This window comes from Leuciscus leuciscus, assembly GCF_965113295.1.
Source record: "Leuciscus leuciscus genome assembly, chromosome: 2".
NCBI lineage: Eukaryota > Metazoa > Chordata > Actinopteri > Cypriniformes > Leuciscidae > Leuciscus > Leuciscus leuciscus.
This window is the reverse complement of record NC_138726.1, coordinates 24,929,707-24,946,443: the sequence shown is the minus strand read 5'-3', so window position 1 is coordinate 24,946,443 and position 16,737 is coordinate 24,929,707. Positions and strand designations below refer to the sequence as shown.

At 36.3% G+C, this 16,737-nt stretch overlaps 1 protein-coding gene and 1 long non-coding RNA gene across 3 annotated transcripts in view; one reads left to right on the top strand and one right to left on the bottom strand.

The window, feature by feature from the left end:
- The window catches only part of arap2 (ArfGAP with RhoGAP domain, ankyrin repeat and PH domain 2), a 93,869-nt gene that overhangs the window by 8,261 nt on the left and 68,871 nt on the right, over nucleotides 1-16,737 (top strand). For both annotated transcript variants that reach the window (XM_082151392.1, XM_082151393.1), the window contains exons 2-7: nucleotides 6,712-7,502; nucleotides 8,458-8,534; nucleotides 9,844-9,920; nucleotides 10,589-10,653; nucleotides 11,608-11,952; nucleotides 13,077-13,146. In XM_082151392.1, coding sequence (XP_082007518.1) covers nucleotides 6,781-7,502; nucleotides 8,458-8,534; nucleotides 9,844-9,920; nucleotides 10,589-10,653; nucleotides 11,608-11,952; nucleotides 13,077-13,146 — 1,356 coding nt within the window. In that variant the 5' untranslated portion in view covers nucleotides 6,712-6,780. The remainder of the gene's footprint in view (nucleotides 1-6,711; nucleotides 7,503-8,457; nucleotides 8,535-9,843; nucleotides 9,921-10,588; nucleotides 10,654-11,607; nucleotides 11,953-13,076; nucleotides 13,147-16,737) is intronic.
- Nucleotides 1,974-6,705, bottom strand: LOC309486622. Its single transcript, XR_014201621.1, has 2 exons — nucleotides 2,628-6,705; nucleotides 1,974-2,580 (listed from the first exon to the last, which is right to left on the bottom strand). It is a non-coding gene; the product is annotated as an uncharacterized lncRNA (long non-coding RNA).

The window sequence follows — 16,737 nt, the reverse complement described above, 5'->3', positions numbered from 1 at the left end:
TCTATTGCACTCTATATCAAATTACTATTTCTGATTTTAATTTGACCCCTCATAGTTTAATCTGTTCCACAACAGTTTTAAAATGAACCTAAAAGATCACTGTGTTTTGTACCATTGCTTTTGCTAATTATTTGTCAATCAAACAGAAAACAAAATCACGATATAGCTTAGTGCGCCTATCACACGGCAAAAACTGCGATATAATAAAATAGGTTGTGGTGGATTTCAGAATAAAGCACACTGTTCACGCAAGAAGGTCATGATTCGTGTCTCAGAGTGGCTCCATTCACAGTAAATGCTGCAAGTCCTTTTTCCTGTAAAACACTTTAAATTACCATTGTGTATGAAATGTACTATATAAATAAATTTGCCTTGCCTTGATGTTACATATGTAACAATTTTGCACTTTGACAGTCTGTTTGAGATACATGAGTATTGTGTGTATCTTTGGATAGTTTACAAAATAAAGCAATACTCTTTGAAATAATAATTGTATGGCATTATGTTGTTTTACACCCCAAATATTGACCTTAAAACATTCTTCATTAACAACTATTCAGTTATTTATAATATACATTGTCATTGTAAAAACAAATGAGTGGGCATCTTCCCCTATCTATATATACAGTGGCTTGTGAAAGTATTCAAACCCCTTCATTTTTTTCACATTTTGTTATGTTGCTGTACTTTTTTTCACATTGATCTACACTCCATACACCATATTGAAAAAACAAACAAAAAAAACAACAACAAACTGAATTACATTGCATAAGTATTCATACCCACTTGAAATTTAGCTCATGATCATTTCAATTTCATTTCGTAGCCAGTGAAGACACATGAAAACCCATGGAATTTTCAAAAAAGCACCTAAAGGCTCTCTCAGACTGTGAGAAACAATATTCTCTGTATATTCTCAGATGTGCAAAACTTGTCACATCATACATTAAAAAGACTTGAGGCTGTAGAGGTGCTTTAACTAAGTACTGAGTTAAGGGTTTGAATACTTATGCAATGCCTACTTATTTCAGTTTTTCCCTTTTAATAAATTTGCAAAGTTGTCACAGATCTGTTTTTTTTTGCTTTGTCATTATAGTGTATGGAGAGTAGATTGATGTGAAAATAGAGTAATTTAAAGTAGTTTAACATAAAATGTTAAAAATAAATGAAGGGGTTTGAATGGTTTCGCATGGCACTGTATATACAGTAGGTGTTCTGAAAGGAGGCAAAAACCTCAGTTTTTAAGTTTTATTTATGTTTAATGTTTTTTTTATAAATCAAATGTAAATTCATGTCCCAGTTACCCTTAATGTTGCCACATATTCCTGGTTAAATAAACATTACATTAACTAAAAAAAAAAAGAAACCAAATACAATTCTATTTTGTATTTTTACATTAACAATGTTATTAATGTTCTGTTTATTAAAACCAAGTATAAATCTCATCAAGTTAGTTGTTTGTAAGCATTTTCAGATTTATTCCAAAATAATAACTAAAGGCAGTAATAATTTAAACAACATATTTTATTTGTCAACTAATGTTCAACTGTTCTATTTGATATTCAACTTATTTTGTGTTTACAAATAAGCTTAAAGGCAAAATACACACGAATGTGAAATAAACCACACTGTCTGTTTATGCATCCAACTGTAAGGTGGGAGTTGAAAGTTGTCAAATGCAAATTATGGTAAATGGTAAATGGACTGCATTTATATAGCGCTTTCACAGACCTATGGCCACCAAAGCGCTTTACATATAGCCTCACATTCACCCATTCACTCACACATTCATACACCGACGGCGGTGTCAGCCATGCAAGGCGCCACCCAGCTCGTCGGGAGCAGCTGGGGTTAGGTGTCTTGCTCATGGACACTTCGACACTTGGTCAGGTGGAACCGGGGATTGAACCACCAACCTTCCGGTTTGTAGACAATCTACATGAACTATCTATCTATCCATCTATCCATCTATCTAAAGCTTGACTGCCTTAGTTGAATGCTGAACAAACAGCATTTTTGAAATGACCTTACCTTTATTAATTATAAAGTAATTTTTATGTCTTTTTCAAGATAGAAACACTTTGTAAAAAAAAAAAAAAGAAAAGAAAGACTTGTTTAAAATACTTGTAGTGGTTATTTAAAAAAAAAAGAAGTGATGTGGAGAAAAGGAGAAGCGGAGATCTGAAAGAACGTACTGAAAGAGCTCTTTAAATGCTGTGGAGCTAATATTCACATCACTGATTACCATTACTCAATCTGTTTAAACATCTCTGCAGTGGCTGAAAGAATTGTTTCTGATGCTTGTGAAAACATTAATTGAATTTTAGTATTGAAGAAGTGCTGCTTATAGAGTTTCACAGGGGAATTTAATTACACAGGGGAGTTGTCATGGAAATAATGTTATTATGGAAAATATCTTATTCATCCTGGAATAGGTTTTATTTTCATTATGCATAATATAATTATTTTTTTCATTTTAATGTTGGTGTTAAATATAATGTCATGTGGGTGTTTTTTGACACTTTTATTTTTAAGGCAACTCTTGACACTGTTGCATCAGTTTGAGTGCTTGTGGAGAAACTAATATTCAGGTTCATTACAAACTTTTGTCAACATGTCTCCAATACCATACTTCCATACAACAATATAATACTTCTCTAGAAAGAGCAAGATGGTGTAATGTGTAATTGGTATATCTAGCAGCTAAAAGATTTTTTGCTAATTAATTTTCAGGGAAAATAACTAAAAACCAAAACATAGCTCACACAGTCAAAATGTATACATTCACTGCAGTGAAATATGATTGTCAGTCTTGTTAAACACAGTTATCTTGTGCATAATTTAGTTATGAAAGAAAATTACAGTCACTTTAAATCACCAAAGGGACTACCTGGAATTTACAGGAGTGAAAACCGAATTTTGAGAGTGAGTTCATTTGATATTTGCTAAATGAACAGAACTCAGTGGACAGCTAGTCATTTATCATGCCTTTGTGTTCCTGTCAGTCCTCATACATGTATACTCTGTTTATACAAAACTATATATACCATGGCAGAAGTGGAAATATTGGATGGCTGGTTATCTTATTATACAGACACACTATCTGATCTACTTCTGTCTGCTGTAGCAAGTACAGAACAATTTGAGTGACTTCTGTAACATGATAGGCCTAGTTAGTTACAAAAGCTGATTGTGTAACCAATAAGATTTGAGGATGACATATTGTTTTCATATTATATATTAACATTAACAATACTAAACCAAAGTATAATATGCTGTTTGCTTATCAAGATGCTGATATACCCTATTTCTATCATGACAACTCTCTGAAGATTTTTAGCATGGTAATGGATATTAAAGTGTTAATGCATTTGGTCTTGGCGGAATAGATCGGCTACACTGCTGCTGTATTGCTGCTGTATTTGAGTGATGTTGATTATTGCTGTTGTTGTAGATTAAAGCTGCTGCAGAGAACAGTAACTTGTTACTGCCAGTACATACACTGATAGGCTGCTGTGAGCATGTAGGACATACTGCTGCTGCACAAATATAGCATATATCAATAACCAATACAGATCTATACAGGTGGAGCTGGGGAAGATGGAGGGTTTTAGACAAACTCTGAAAGCGCGCTGCAAACTTCTCAAGTCAATGGTAACCAGCCATTTAAAAGTTGAGCAGCATGCTCATTGGCTGCAGATTTGACATGAACCAATCAGCTTGTGCCAAGTAGTTAAGAACATGAATAAACATGTAATTATCATCAGCTTTTGTTAAGGACCCATCAGCCTGCTCCATTTAGAGTTTCATGACAGAACTAGGCATAGATTTTGAAGTTTTTTATTCATGTTCTTATTCTCAGTGTTTGATTTGCTTCATAATTGTCTTTATTGTTGTTAATTGTTCAAAAGGTTGCAATAAGAACACATACATGCAAGGGCAGTAATCCATTTCTGATGTCACACAGTCAATCAGCATTTACATGTTTTCAAAAGGCTGTTAATTTAAAATTTTTTTCACTATGCTGTTTATCAGAGAACACCAAATACAACCGTACAGAGAAAGAAAGACATGTCCAGATTTTTCTTCTGCTCTTTACTCTTGCTAAGCAAAATAATCTGTTTGTGTGCACCACCAAATTGAAACAGTTTTATGTAACAGCAACCTATCCGGATACATGACCAAAAGTGCAACTCTTATTGGTTGGCCAGTTTTATTCACAGTGCGATGGAAAAGAGATTAGAATGCCATTCCGGGAAAAAAAAAAGGTTACATTGATAGAATCAATCTGAACAGACACAACTGTTTATTCAAATTAAAATGTTTATTGCATCGAATTTTCACACCAAACATTTGTCTTGGTGAACTGGCCTTAGTGTTGATTTAACAAAGATGACATATGGCCATGTTTCAATTTTCTCTGAAGAATAAAACTTTATAAAGAATCTGTTTTTGAAAAGTTCTCAGTTTTCAAAAAAAAAAAAAAAAAAAAGGACGGGACGGGACAGGAACGAGATATAGATAGTGGTTATAAATATATAGAGACCTTTCTTGCTAGATGAATTTGGCTTGTTGCTTCACTTGAATGTAAACACCAAAACCTTGAGTATTTTCGATGTTTCTCCTAAAAGGTTGTATTGTATAATTTATGAATCATTGCAAACATTTTCCCAAGTCAATACAGAAACACACTGTTGGAAAGTAGAATTGATTATTTTTGACGGCTCTCCAAAAAAGCAATAAATCATCTGAATTTTTCAGAACGGTTTCATCACTGCAGAAGCACTGATCCTTAGAAAAAGAGTATTGTAGTATCGCAGATAGATCTAATGGTTATTTTGCTTGCTTTTAAAGGCCCACTGAAGTGCCTTGGAACGCGCAGCTTTGTATGATGCGTTGACGTAATGATGACGGAGGAGGTTGCTATACAATGCTAAAATATACAGTCACCAATTTAGAATTTAAAAAAAAAAAATTTAATAATACTGAACAGTCAACAGAACAACGCAGAGAGTCTGCTGGCAAAAAGTGAACACTCGAGCTCGTGATAAACGATATCCGTGACTTTAGTGTACGCTGATTGGCCGAACACAAGCGAAACGCCAGCACCCATCATTCTTAAAAAGGTTGTGTAAACACACAGATTATAGCCTATATATTTACTCCAGAAACCAACTCTACGAACATGGAAAACAGTGATAGATGGGCCTCTTAACCTTTATGCTGAGGAGAAAATCCAACGCAACTTTGAGGGGACCAAGCCAAACATGATTATGTATTTCTGCTCAGCTAGCAACACTGGACATCAACCACACTGAATACGCTAATAACTTTTCATTACTGTCTACTTTATATGTATAACAGTTCTATTAATAATGTATTAGACAGGACTGTAAGACAGATCGTAAACTAGTGAACACGGAGAATGCAAGCACTGTGTGGCACTGGCTGGTGTTCTCAGCGCCATCAAAATAAAGGTCACAACAACAAGCGTGGCTTATGTCACTTCAGAGTTCCTACTGGCGGTGCAAATGCAACCAGGAAAACATTCTTAGGGGAACCATTAGTTCTTGGGGAACCACCCTGGTGAATAGTTCCTAGAACAAAGTTCCTGCAAGTACCCGGTGCGAAAGCCCCTATAGTGTACTTTTAAAGAAAATATAATTGATGTCATGACCCCATTAACACGAAGAAAATGATTCATAACCACGGTAGGGGTGTGCGATATTATGATTTTAAATTGTGAACAATTAAAATGTCCCCATGATCTGCCTTTGAAGAGAGATTGTATTATCGTGCTACAGTGCATTCTGTCAGTTGCAGTTCTGGCGCCCCCATCCCAGCATATTGTTCAACGTCACGCACATTCACATCATGTTTATCAGTGCAGCGGTAGGGTTACGTGCCCATTGCAGTTTTTCACCATAATGAAAGTTTATTATTTGCATGTGTTTTAAGCCTTGCCAGTAAATTTTATTTTTTTTCTGCACGCTGTTCGGACATAAACTTTTCTTAACGCTCACGCCCGAAGCACTTGCCCGTTAAAAGCCTGTCACACGGCTCATGAGTACCAAACTAAGTTCTCTTTTATGTCTTATTGTGCTTGAACTGTAAAATACACACACGGTTTACATATAAACACAGTTGTTTATATCTTAAGTAAATGGAAACAGTTTGGATGCGTGTAGGTATTTTAGATCCGTGCATTCGGTCTTAAAGTGACAGCAGCCTAATTTACCTGTCATTAATGTTAGCCTAATCAAACAACAAAATACGAAAAAGGTAAATCACTCATTGCTCTTGATTTGAATATCTTCTGTAGATTTAAAAAGAATTAGTGGATATTTTATTCATACAGTGAAGTCTATATAGTGCTTTATTTTTAAATGATTTAATACAATTTCTTACTTGAATGCTAAATACTGTTAAATACACTTACTGTGGCTAAAAAATATTAAAGCACTGTTTATTTAATTTTGTATTTAATGTTGTATTTGTCCTATTATTTGTGTTTTTTTATCTTTGTTCTTCATTTTAATAATAACAAAGATGATCAAATGAAATACAATTAAGTTAAATAAGATTTAAGGTCGTATCCCCCACTCCTACTTTTACCTAATTGGTCTGTCGGTCTTTTGAAAAAGAATTGATGAGATCATGGATCTTTTTTGCAATATCGCCCACCCCTAAACACAATTTTATTTTTCCTAGGGTGTGTTCCCACATCTTTTCAACTTGTCTCAGAGTAACCTTGACAACCAATGCCATACGGTAGATTTCATGACCACTGAAGGCCCCTGTGTCTCATCTACTATGGAGCCTGACCAGGAGATTACTGTGTGGCTGACCAGTCTGCACCTGCCCCAATATGCCTCCAGCTTTGCCAAGGCTGGCTACCGTTGCCTTAAGGACCTCAGGAGCCTAACTGAGGAGAAGCTTCTAGAGGTGGACCATATTCCCACTGGACACCGACGGAGGATCTTAAGCAGCCTGGAGACCCTGATGGTGGAAGCAGATGGAAATAATAGTTATGTGAAAGTACCAGTGAGGAGAAAGCCGATCCCAAGGCCTAGACAAGTGTTTCCCAAGGATAGGCAGAGAGGAACATCTTGTCAGCATCCCCAGGGCAGTAACATCCAAATGACTAGCCAAACTGTTCCTGCAAGGACTATTGCTGACTCAGAGCGGATGGCCATTGGTTTTCAAACAGTTCCTAGTGTAACATGTCATGCTGTTTCCTCCAGCTCTAGCTCAGCTTCTGAGTGTGGCAGCAGCGAATCACTGGAAAACTTTTCAGAAGACCGTATTCCTGATGAGAATGATGACTTTCCTTCAGAAGGAGCTTCTGTATGGTTTCAGGGAGAAATGGTTGAAAATGAAATATATGAGGAGTGCCCCTTCATTGAGGTAGCCTCTGAGCCGAGGTCCACCCGCTCCTTTAAGCTACGACACAGGCCTGTACCAGAGATCCCTGAACATCCCTTCAAACCTCCTTATGACTGGTGAGTAAATATACAAATGAGTTATGTAATATATATTTTTGATGTATTTCTCTTTATTTAGATAGTATAGCTAGAGAGTGGACAGGAAACAAAGTGGGAAAGAAAGAGGTTGGGGTCATCAAAGAACCATGAGCAGGGACTCGAATTTGAAATCATTTTTACCAAACTTTTTACCAAAGGTTTTCAATTACCACCAAAAACGAAATTAAAGTTTCTGTAATTACTGGAAAATAGTTTTTTGGGAAAGCATGCATGTTGTCTGCACGAAAATAGACAATGACACAGGCGTCAAAAAAGCGCAAATTAAATGTTTTAGTCAATGATTTCGGCCTTCTAAAACTATTATGACCAAAAATTAATTATTTTTGCTTTTTTGGTTGCTGCAGAACCTGCACTTGTTTGGCAAAACTAGTGGTACTCAGTGAAACAGCGACTTTGTGAATGTGTCATTAGGATCTTACAATGAAACTGAATGTCTGACACATTTTGGGGTGGGAAAATTATACATAATACTGTTGGTACACAAACAATCAAGGAATTATTATACAAGTTTTTTTTTTAACTTGTGTTTTGGGTAAATAAGCTAAGAAAATAGCCTAAGCAAACCAACAGTTTTTAAAAATAATTTACATCATCAGCATTTTCACTAATGCTATTGGTTCATGATTTCCAGAAATAAGGTACACAGGTTCCACAGGTATATAAACTGCTGGACATTGCTGGTAGACAAATTAAAGTGTTTAGTGAGTTTACAAGACCAAAAGCGACCATAGTTGAAGAAACACTTTACTACTACTCCCTAAGGATCCGTATCCGCATGGGAATGCGGTGGAGTCCTCATTCGAGTGTCACAGAAAGGGACTGTACATTTTTTAATTTTTTTATTTTATTTATTTTTATTCAGTCAGATATTCAAAAAACATTCACATGTTTATCCTCACAAATGTGTGTGCAGGAATGAGGCAGCACACAACAACACTGACCATCTCACAAGGTCTGAGGGACCCGTCTACCCCACAAGCAGCCAAGAAGGTACACCATGCTTCACTTTATTCCAGTTTTAGTGGTTTATATCTTTTGTTCTGATTCATGATTGAGTCGTTGAGCCATATTTTAACCTGTTAAAATAAATGGGATTTCAAATAAGCACTGGGAAACAGACAAAGCCAGTACTGCAGTCTCTCAATGGAATTTGCTCTTATCTCCGTATGCATGTATGTGGAGAGGCCTAGTTTGCCAAACCTACATAAACTTGCTTTTGTGTGTGCCTTTGAAACCACCTTTGGCTTTGAAATGTTCCATTGGGTCCTCATTCTGAACATGTCACAGTGTTTGGAATTGCAGCAGGAAAGGTACTTTTAGTGTCCTAAAGGAATAAGGAAAGAGAAATTGTTTGCCGGAGACTGTGTGTGTGTAGTCGAGAATTGGAAGTTAAACTGAAGTCAGAAACCATACTTGGGTGTAAAAGTAGTATAATAATGCCTGTATATCTACAACATCTACAACTTAATTCTGTTCTTACTCTCTGGAGACTAAAATGTAATGGAAAGGTAGATGAAGTTTTAGAGGAAAAGTTTAAAGTACTCAAACTAAAAAGTGTAGACTGGGAACAAGGGAATTAGTTTGCAGCAGAGAAGAACTAGAAACCAAGGTTTAATCAGTGGTTTTAGAATATTTTGGCACCTTCAAATTAAGGATGACAGCATAGAAGGGGGCAAAAAAGGACTGTGCTATCCCACGTTCAATTACAAAATGCTCTGAGAGCAATTTACACAATGTTCCTGAAACAGGTTCTTGTAGAAGACTGATAAAACAGGGCAGAGAGGGAGGAAAAGAGAGCGAGCGTATCATCTGTAGTTAGAAGGTCAACTCTTGATAATGATAAACGATGAGACTGATCTGAAATGACACCTCAGCTACTGGGTTAAGATGTGATACAATAAAGTACAGTTCTATCATAGATAACATAGCGGCGTCTAGATCAAACACCCTACAGTAGGGTCTTATCTTGCGGGGGGCCCTGTCTATTAGCTATATATCTATGTGTGTGTCCGTCCGGAGGGAACAGTCTGGAATTCATGCTGCCCCTTACTGTCTCCGCAGAGATATGGTGGTCATTTGTCACCTTGACAACCAGTCACCCAAGCTGCTCCCTCTTTGGTACATTTTCTAAGCTGGCTGCACTAAAGGACAATGTGTGGGATCTCATTTTATGCTTGTTCTTTTCTTTCTCATGCCTCGTTCTTTCATTATCTTACTCTTTCACCTTTGCCCTCCTCACAGACTCATACCACCAAAACCACAACCTGTTTTGAAATAATGACTGTTGTGTTAATTGCAGCATCTGTTCAAAGGACCTTGTCCCCCATTGCCCCATATGGAGAGCTTTTTCTGTACAATTCAGCAGAAAATGAACTGGTAAGTGAATACAAAAAATACCTGCCCTGGAATATTTTGTGATAAAACGAATGACATATCAGTGGTAAAATCACATGATCTAATGAGCTCACATGTAGAGCATATTCCTATTCTTAACGCCTCTTCCTTATGAGTTACAGTTTCAGTAACGCTGTCTTCACACCTGGCTATTTTGGAGAATTTGTTTTCAAAACCTGGCACGTTTTCTACTTGATTGGTTTGGTTGTGATGATAAAGCAATCCGACCTAAAGGACCAAGCAACCAAACTGTATCATTCATAATGGGAAATGTTAGGTTAAATAGCATTGTCTAATTCTATTTGAGAGCACATTACTTGCAGTTGAAACCAAAAAGCACATCTTCATCTTAAAATGTCACCGCTCTACGAAACAGGTGCATTTTCCCACTCTTACTGATACATTTTATATATATGTAACATTTTGCTATGCTTCAAAATGTTTCCCCGTGAAAGCTAAACAAACAATGGAGAAAACACAACGTAACAATTTAAGTCTCTAATTTGGTCTACCGGTCTGGACATGCCCCAAGACATGCATAAAAAGTGTGAATGGTGTTTTAAAACATAATTTCGAAAATAGGCTTGCTTTTACTTATAGTTCATAGAAGTGTATTATAGAGTTTCATCTTGCTTGTATCTGTTTTTCAGGATTTGGGCAAAGATGTAATGTCCAATCAAGGAGTAAAAGAGAACCTGGAAGAGCAGATGTTGAGGTAAACAATGTGGTGAACTTCAGTGTCATTTAGCTTGGACTTTAACAACCTAATTCTAAAATAATAAACTTTTATGTGAAGTCCTCAGATTCTTGCTTGTTTCTGTGATTTTAACACACAGTTTGTAGATTTTCCAAATGCCCTATTTTTGACATTTGGTTTCTGGCATTTGTTCCGTTGTCTTCGGTTTGTAGCAGGTGTAATGGCCAACTTACTTTTAATTTACTTTGGGTGTAAATACATTTTCAGTAATTCATTAATTATAAATTATTCCTTGCATATCCTCATCATAGTTCAGAGAGAATGGTGTCGTCTTAGCGGCCCCTAATTTAATAACAAATGATCGTTGCGACGGAAGCAAATCAATCAAAAATAACTTTAGCTTGAAAATAACTTTATTAAAGAACCGCTATAAAGCCAAAACAATCTCTGTTACCTTAAATTATACGCTTGTCTCTGTAAAGCTGCTTTGAAACAATCTACATTGTTAAAAGCGCTATATAAATGAAGATGACTTGACTTGACTTGACTTGACTTGACTTGACTTGACCCATTAATGAAAATTCACTCACCTTCATGTTGTTCCAAACTTGTATGTTTGGAAGAAGGTTGTTAACCAAACAGTTTTGGTTACCACTGACTTCTATTGTATGGACAAAAAAACACTTGTCAAAATAAACATTTCTCAAAATATCTTCTTTTATGTTCAAAAAGAAAGTCAGTCATGCAGTACAGGTTTGGAACGACATAAGGGTGTCGATGAGATAATTGACATTTTTTTGGGGGTAAACTAAAACTATCCCTCTAAAACTAAATATGGTCATCATTTTAAACAAAAGCAATGAATGAAAAGTCTTCTTTATTAATTGAAATTAAATGAAGGTACTTGTTATTATTTAGCTTTGTTCTTATACCAACTTAACAAATGTATTCTTTTTTTTTCTTTTTTTTTAGAAAAAAGCAGACACGAACCAAAGAAAAAGCACACAATAACAAGCAAGACCTTTCCAAGCAACATGTTGATAATGATGATGGTTACTCCATTGTCCAAGCGTCCACACTTAGTCAGCGATTGGCTAATGAAAGCTCTTCTAATCATCCTACACCTCCGGCTCTTCTCTTGAGCACTGGACCATCAGCTGTGGCCCAGACACAAACAGTTGTGAATGACATATACAGTATGGAAATGGATGACCTACCCCCTCAAATAGAAGTTTCCATTTCTCCCTACGCCTGCTTCTATGGGACCCGTAACTCTGCCGCCAAAGCAGGCTGGCTGGACAAACTCTCCCCTCAAGGGTAAGGACCATACAGGCCTCTGTTTGATGCTTTGCACTCTTTGTTTAAACTTTTCTTTTAGGATTAATCTTGAGAATGCTGTCAGTCAAGTACTAAAACACATATCAAAGTATCAATGTTAAGGAATAATCACATCACACACAAGTGTCGTTCTAACTCCATATGGTGTTATTTCTTCTGTGGAACACAAAATATGCACTTCACGCAGCTTTTGCCATACAGTGCATAGAGACCATATGACCATAAAAGACTCATGCATTTCAAGTCCTCTAAAGCCGCACAACAACGGGAAGCTGTACTCTACACCGCTGTGAGGTGACTGTGAAGTGCCCAATGTTCTGCAATGTTCTGAAGCTGTTTTAAACCTACTATATATTAAACACATGAATATAGACATGATCTCATTGAGCAGCAGTTTCTGTTTCAGTTGAAATCTTTTCCATTTGAATGTTACAAGACCAAGACCACCTCAGTGTACAAAAGTTTGGGGATAGTAAGAATTAAAAAAATATATATAAATCAATGATTTTATTCAGCACAGATGCTTTAAATTCAAAATCAAAAGTATGTATAACTTTTACATTATTAGAAATGGTCAAATAACGGTCAATACGTTTCTTTGGCACCAAATCATCCTTTTAGAATGATTTCTGAAGGATCATGTGACTGATGACTGGAGTAATGATGCTGAAAATTATGCTCTTTTTACTGTATTTTTGATTAAATAAATACAGCTAAAGAAGTCTTTCAAAAGCATAAAAAAATCTTGACTAACTCCACAAACAGCAAAATATTTTTTTAAACAAGTGTACAACGCTTTACCAAAGACAGGGCTAAAGCTACAACATATTTCACACTTTATTTTGGTATTAGTTTTTACACATGTTAAAACCCACTGTTAAAAACAGCCTTCCTGTTTAGGGTTTTTCTCTTCCTCTTCATTCGCCTACTAGTTGACACACCACAATGCCAGTTGAGTAGTCAAACTGGCCAACATTATTGATTTGGCCCTAATAAACCCTCAATGATAGTCATTTTAATCTTGTATCATGACTAATGTTGTGAATCACCCATCACATTTGTTTTGACTTTTGTCAACATGACACTTCATTTTGTACTTGTAGGAATCGTGTCTTTCAGAGAAGATGGGTGAAGCTTGAAGGAGGAAATCTCACTTACTACAACAGCGATAAGGTGACACACCAATATTCACTAATTCTCACACACACACCAGGGCTCTGCCATGTCATGTTCTTGTTTCAGTTTGAGTGGGGAGCGGTGCGCTATGACAAGTCTAGAAGACTCAGCATGTCAGTTTAAAGGATCTCAGAATGTCCAAACTGCTGCAAATCCCTCTCTTAATTTCCACTTTCAGTGGGATAAAACTAAAATAATTCTCCATTGCTGTCGACTGTCACTCACTCTTTTTGCGGATATAGGTAGTATTATCACAGTTTGACAGAAGAGGCACTGAATGCAGGAACAAGGTGATATCATCAGTGTGAAACAGTGGGGGTAGAGGACACTTTAATAGAAATGGAGGAGGGTGCTTTGGGTGTATCATGCTCTTGTCTTTCCTTTAGTCCTTTAAGCCTAATCTAAAGAGTATCATCAGCCACACACACATTATAGGATATACACCGATGAGCCAAAACATTATGACCACCTGCCTAATATGCTGTTGGTCCTCCGTGTGCTGCCAAAACAATGCTGACCCGCAAAGGCATGTACTCCTGAAGGTGTCCTGTGGTGTCTGGCATTGAGACATTAGCAGCAGATCCTTCAAGTCCTGTAGGTTGCGAGGTGAAGCCGCCGTGAATCTAACTTGTTGGTCCAGCACATCCCACAAATTGTATGCAAACATGTAAATTGCATAAGGCAGTTTTTACATTAACGTCTAAATCTAATTATAAAATTGTTTCTACTCCAATTTGTTGTTGAAATATAATTGACACAGTGGTTTTCATAACTTGTTTTCATGACGGATTTATTTAAATAAAATAATTAAAACATCCCTAATAGGATAAGTAAAACATAATGAATTTATAGGCTGATGCAGTGCAAATATTTACCATTTTGGGTCCGTAAGATTTTTTACTTCTCGTGTAATGTTTCTTATTATTACCAATGTTGAAAACAGTTGTATTGCTTAATATTTTTGTGGAAACTGTGATAAATTAAAAAGAACATAATTTATTTGAAATAGAAATATGATCTACATTAAATATATATATATATATATATATATATATATATATATATATATATATATATATATATATATATATATATATATATATATAGGTGTGTGTGTGTGTGTATATATATATAATGTGTGTGTGTGTGTGTATATATATATATATATATATATACACACCTGTATATATATAATGTGTGTATATTATGTGCGTGTATGAATGTATGTATATAGTATGATGCCTTTTGCAGTCTTAACTAGAATAGGGTGAGTGATGGCAAAACAAAACCTGCAGCCATGAGGCTATTCTATAGTGTTGCAAGTGGTTTCCAGGGCATTGATAAGTTGGCCCTCTGAGCGTTTTTTAGTGTGTTTGTTTGGATGCTGGATGGTTGCTTACTTGCTTCCTTCTATGTAATAATAATTGAGGAAAAGTGACAATTTGTCTTAAAAAGCATTACTAATCAAGAAAACGACGTAAAGTTTCAAAGAAATTGTCCTCCAACTGATTGTCCTCAGCGGACACATTCTCTCCTTAGTCTCTCTTCTCTGATTGAAATGGTTAATCTCAATCACTGCTCACTTCTTGACATCACATAATGATGTCATCAATCAGAGACCTTAAGCGTGGGAGAGAGGCAAGCACCACACTCCCACTGGTTTCCTGTAGGACCCTTGGGGACGGAGCAGCATGGTCTCCCCTCAAACTTACCTGATGTTTCGTCAACCTTGCGACCAGGTCTGCAACGTCAGGGGATCCAAGTAACACTTTCACAGAGTTTTGGCATTTATGTGTGAGTGAAAGAGGTTTAGAGTGTCACCTGTCAGTAGGCAGTGTGTGTGGAGATATTTGGGTTGAGTACAACTGTGTAGAAAATCCAGAAAAGCTCAAAAGTCCTCTGGGAGTGCCAGTGGAAAGCTTTCTCACCACCCGCCCTTTGTTTTTGATGGTTCTAGTCATCCAGTTTAGGGCAGATGTGAGCTTCCCATGACCTGCAACTACACTACTGGTCAAAAGTTTGGAATAAGATTTTTTTTTCAAAGATATATGTGTGTATATATATGTATGTATGTATGTATGTATGTATGTATGTGTGTTTTTGAAAGAAGTCTCTCATGCTTACCAAAGCTGCATTTGATCAAATACAAACTAAAAACAGCAATGTTGTAAAATGCTTTTGCAATTTTAGTTTTAAATATATTTTAAATTCAGCAGCCATTACTTCAGTCTTCAGTGTCACATGATTCCATTATGCTGATTTGCTCCTTAAAATGTTAAAAACAGTTTTTTGCGGCTAAATGTTTTTGTGGAAACCATGATACACTACCAAAAATTCTAAAAGAGAAATGGATACTTTTATTCTGCATAGACACTGTTTCAAATAAGTGCTGTTGTTTTCAACTTTCTTTCCATCAAAGAATGAATTCCACAAAAAAGCAGCAAAAACTTGAGGACCAGTGATAATTGATCATATTTGAGCATCAAATCATAATTTAATGATCTCCGAAGGATCATGTGACACTAAAGACTGGAGTAATGACTGCAGAAAATTCAGCTTTGCCATCACAGGAATAAATTCTATTTTAGAATATATTATAATAGAAAACGGTTATTTTAAATTTAAATAATATTTTACAATATTACTCTTTTTATTGTATTTTTAATCAAATAAATGCAACCTTTGTGTGCATAAGAGACTATATTCAGACACATGAAAAAAACTGAATTATTCAAAATTTTTGTCACATAGTGTATGACAGCAGATCTTTTAGAATACTACATTCAGCTGTGTGCTTCTGGCTGGTGTTGGACAATGCCAAAAAAAAATGCAAATGCATTTTATTGATTTTTACTCCACACAATATATTTAAGTCAGCTTACACACTTTACTCACTTGCAGTAGCGCTCCTCTGCCAGGTGGTGTCCCCATGGCTCCACTGCAGAACTAACCCAGTGAAAACAAAAGCTAATGGCATCACAGCACTCTCTTGGTCTCTGATCAAATGCAGACTTCATCAGTCAGCCTCTTCAACTCTATTGCATATTCAGATGTATATGTTCTTGATCAAAGTGCATGTATAGAACAACCTGCTGTGAGCATGACATGCCATCACAGATGCGCACAAACAATACGAGTACATCCTGCTGCTATAAACTTTTTGTGTGCGCCATACGTCTTTATGTGTGTTTGTATAAGCACACACCTACTTAAACCATCTCTAAACTCTTAATGGATGCGCTTGCGTTTGCACATGTACTCTTTAAGCCCCCTTCATCATTCCGACCCTGAAAATTGTAATTATAATGAATAATTAATGCCAGCTTAGAGAGCGCCTCATTATTGCCACTTAGCTTCCTATAAACATGCACACCTCTTCACTTTTATCCCCCTTTACTCTCTTCCGCTGTTGTCCAGATTTTAGTCAGAGGAAGTCTCATTAAAATGCTAGGGAGTTCACGGCCATAACACGGCTGCGGAGGGAAGGATGCAAAATTGGAAAGAAAGAGCGAGTGAGGAGCGAGATCCCGGAGAGGGGTGATGGCTGCCCCCTACCATAATTAGGGTTAGCTGCGCCCATCGTTGTTA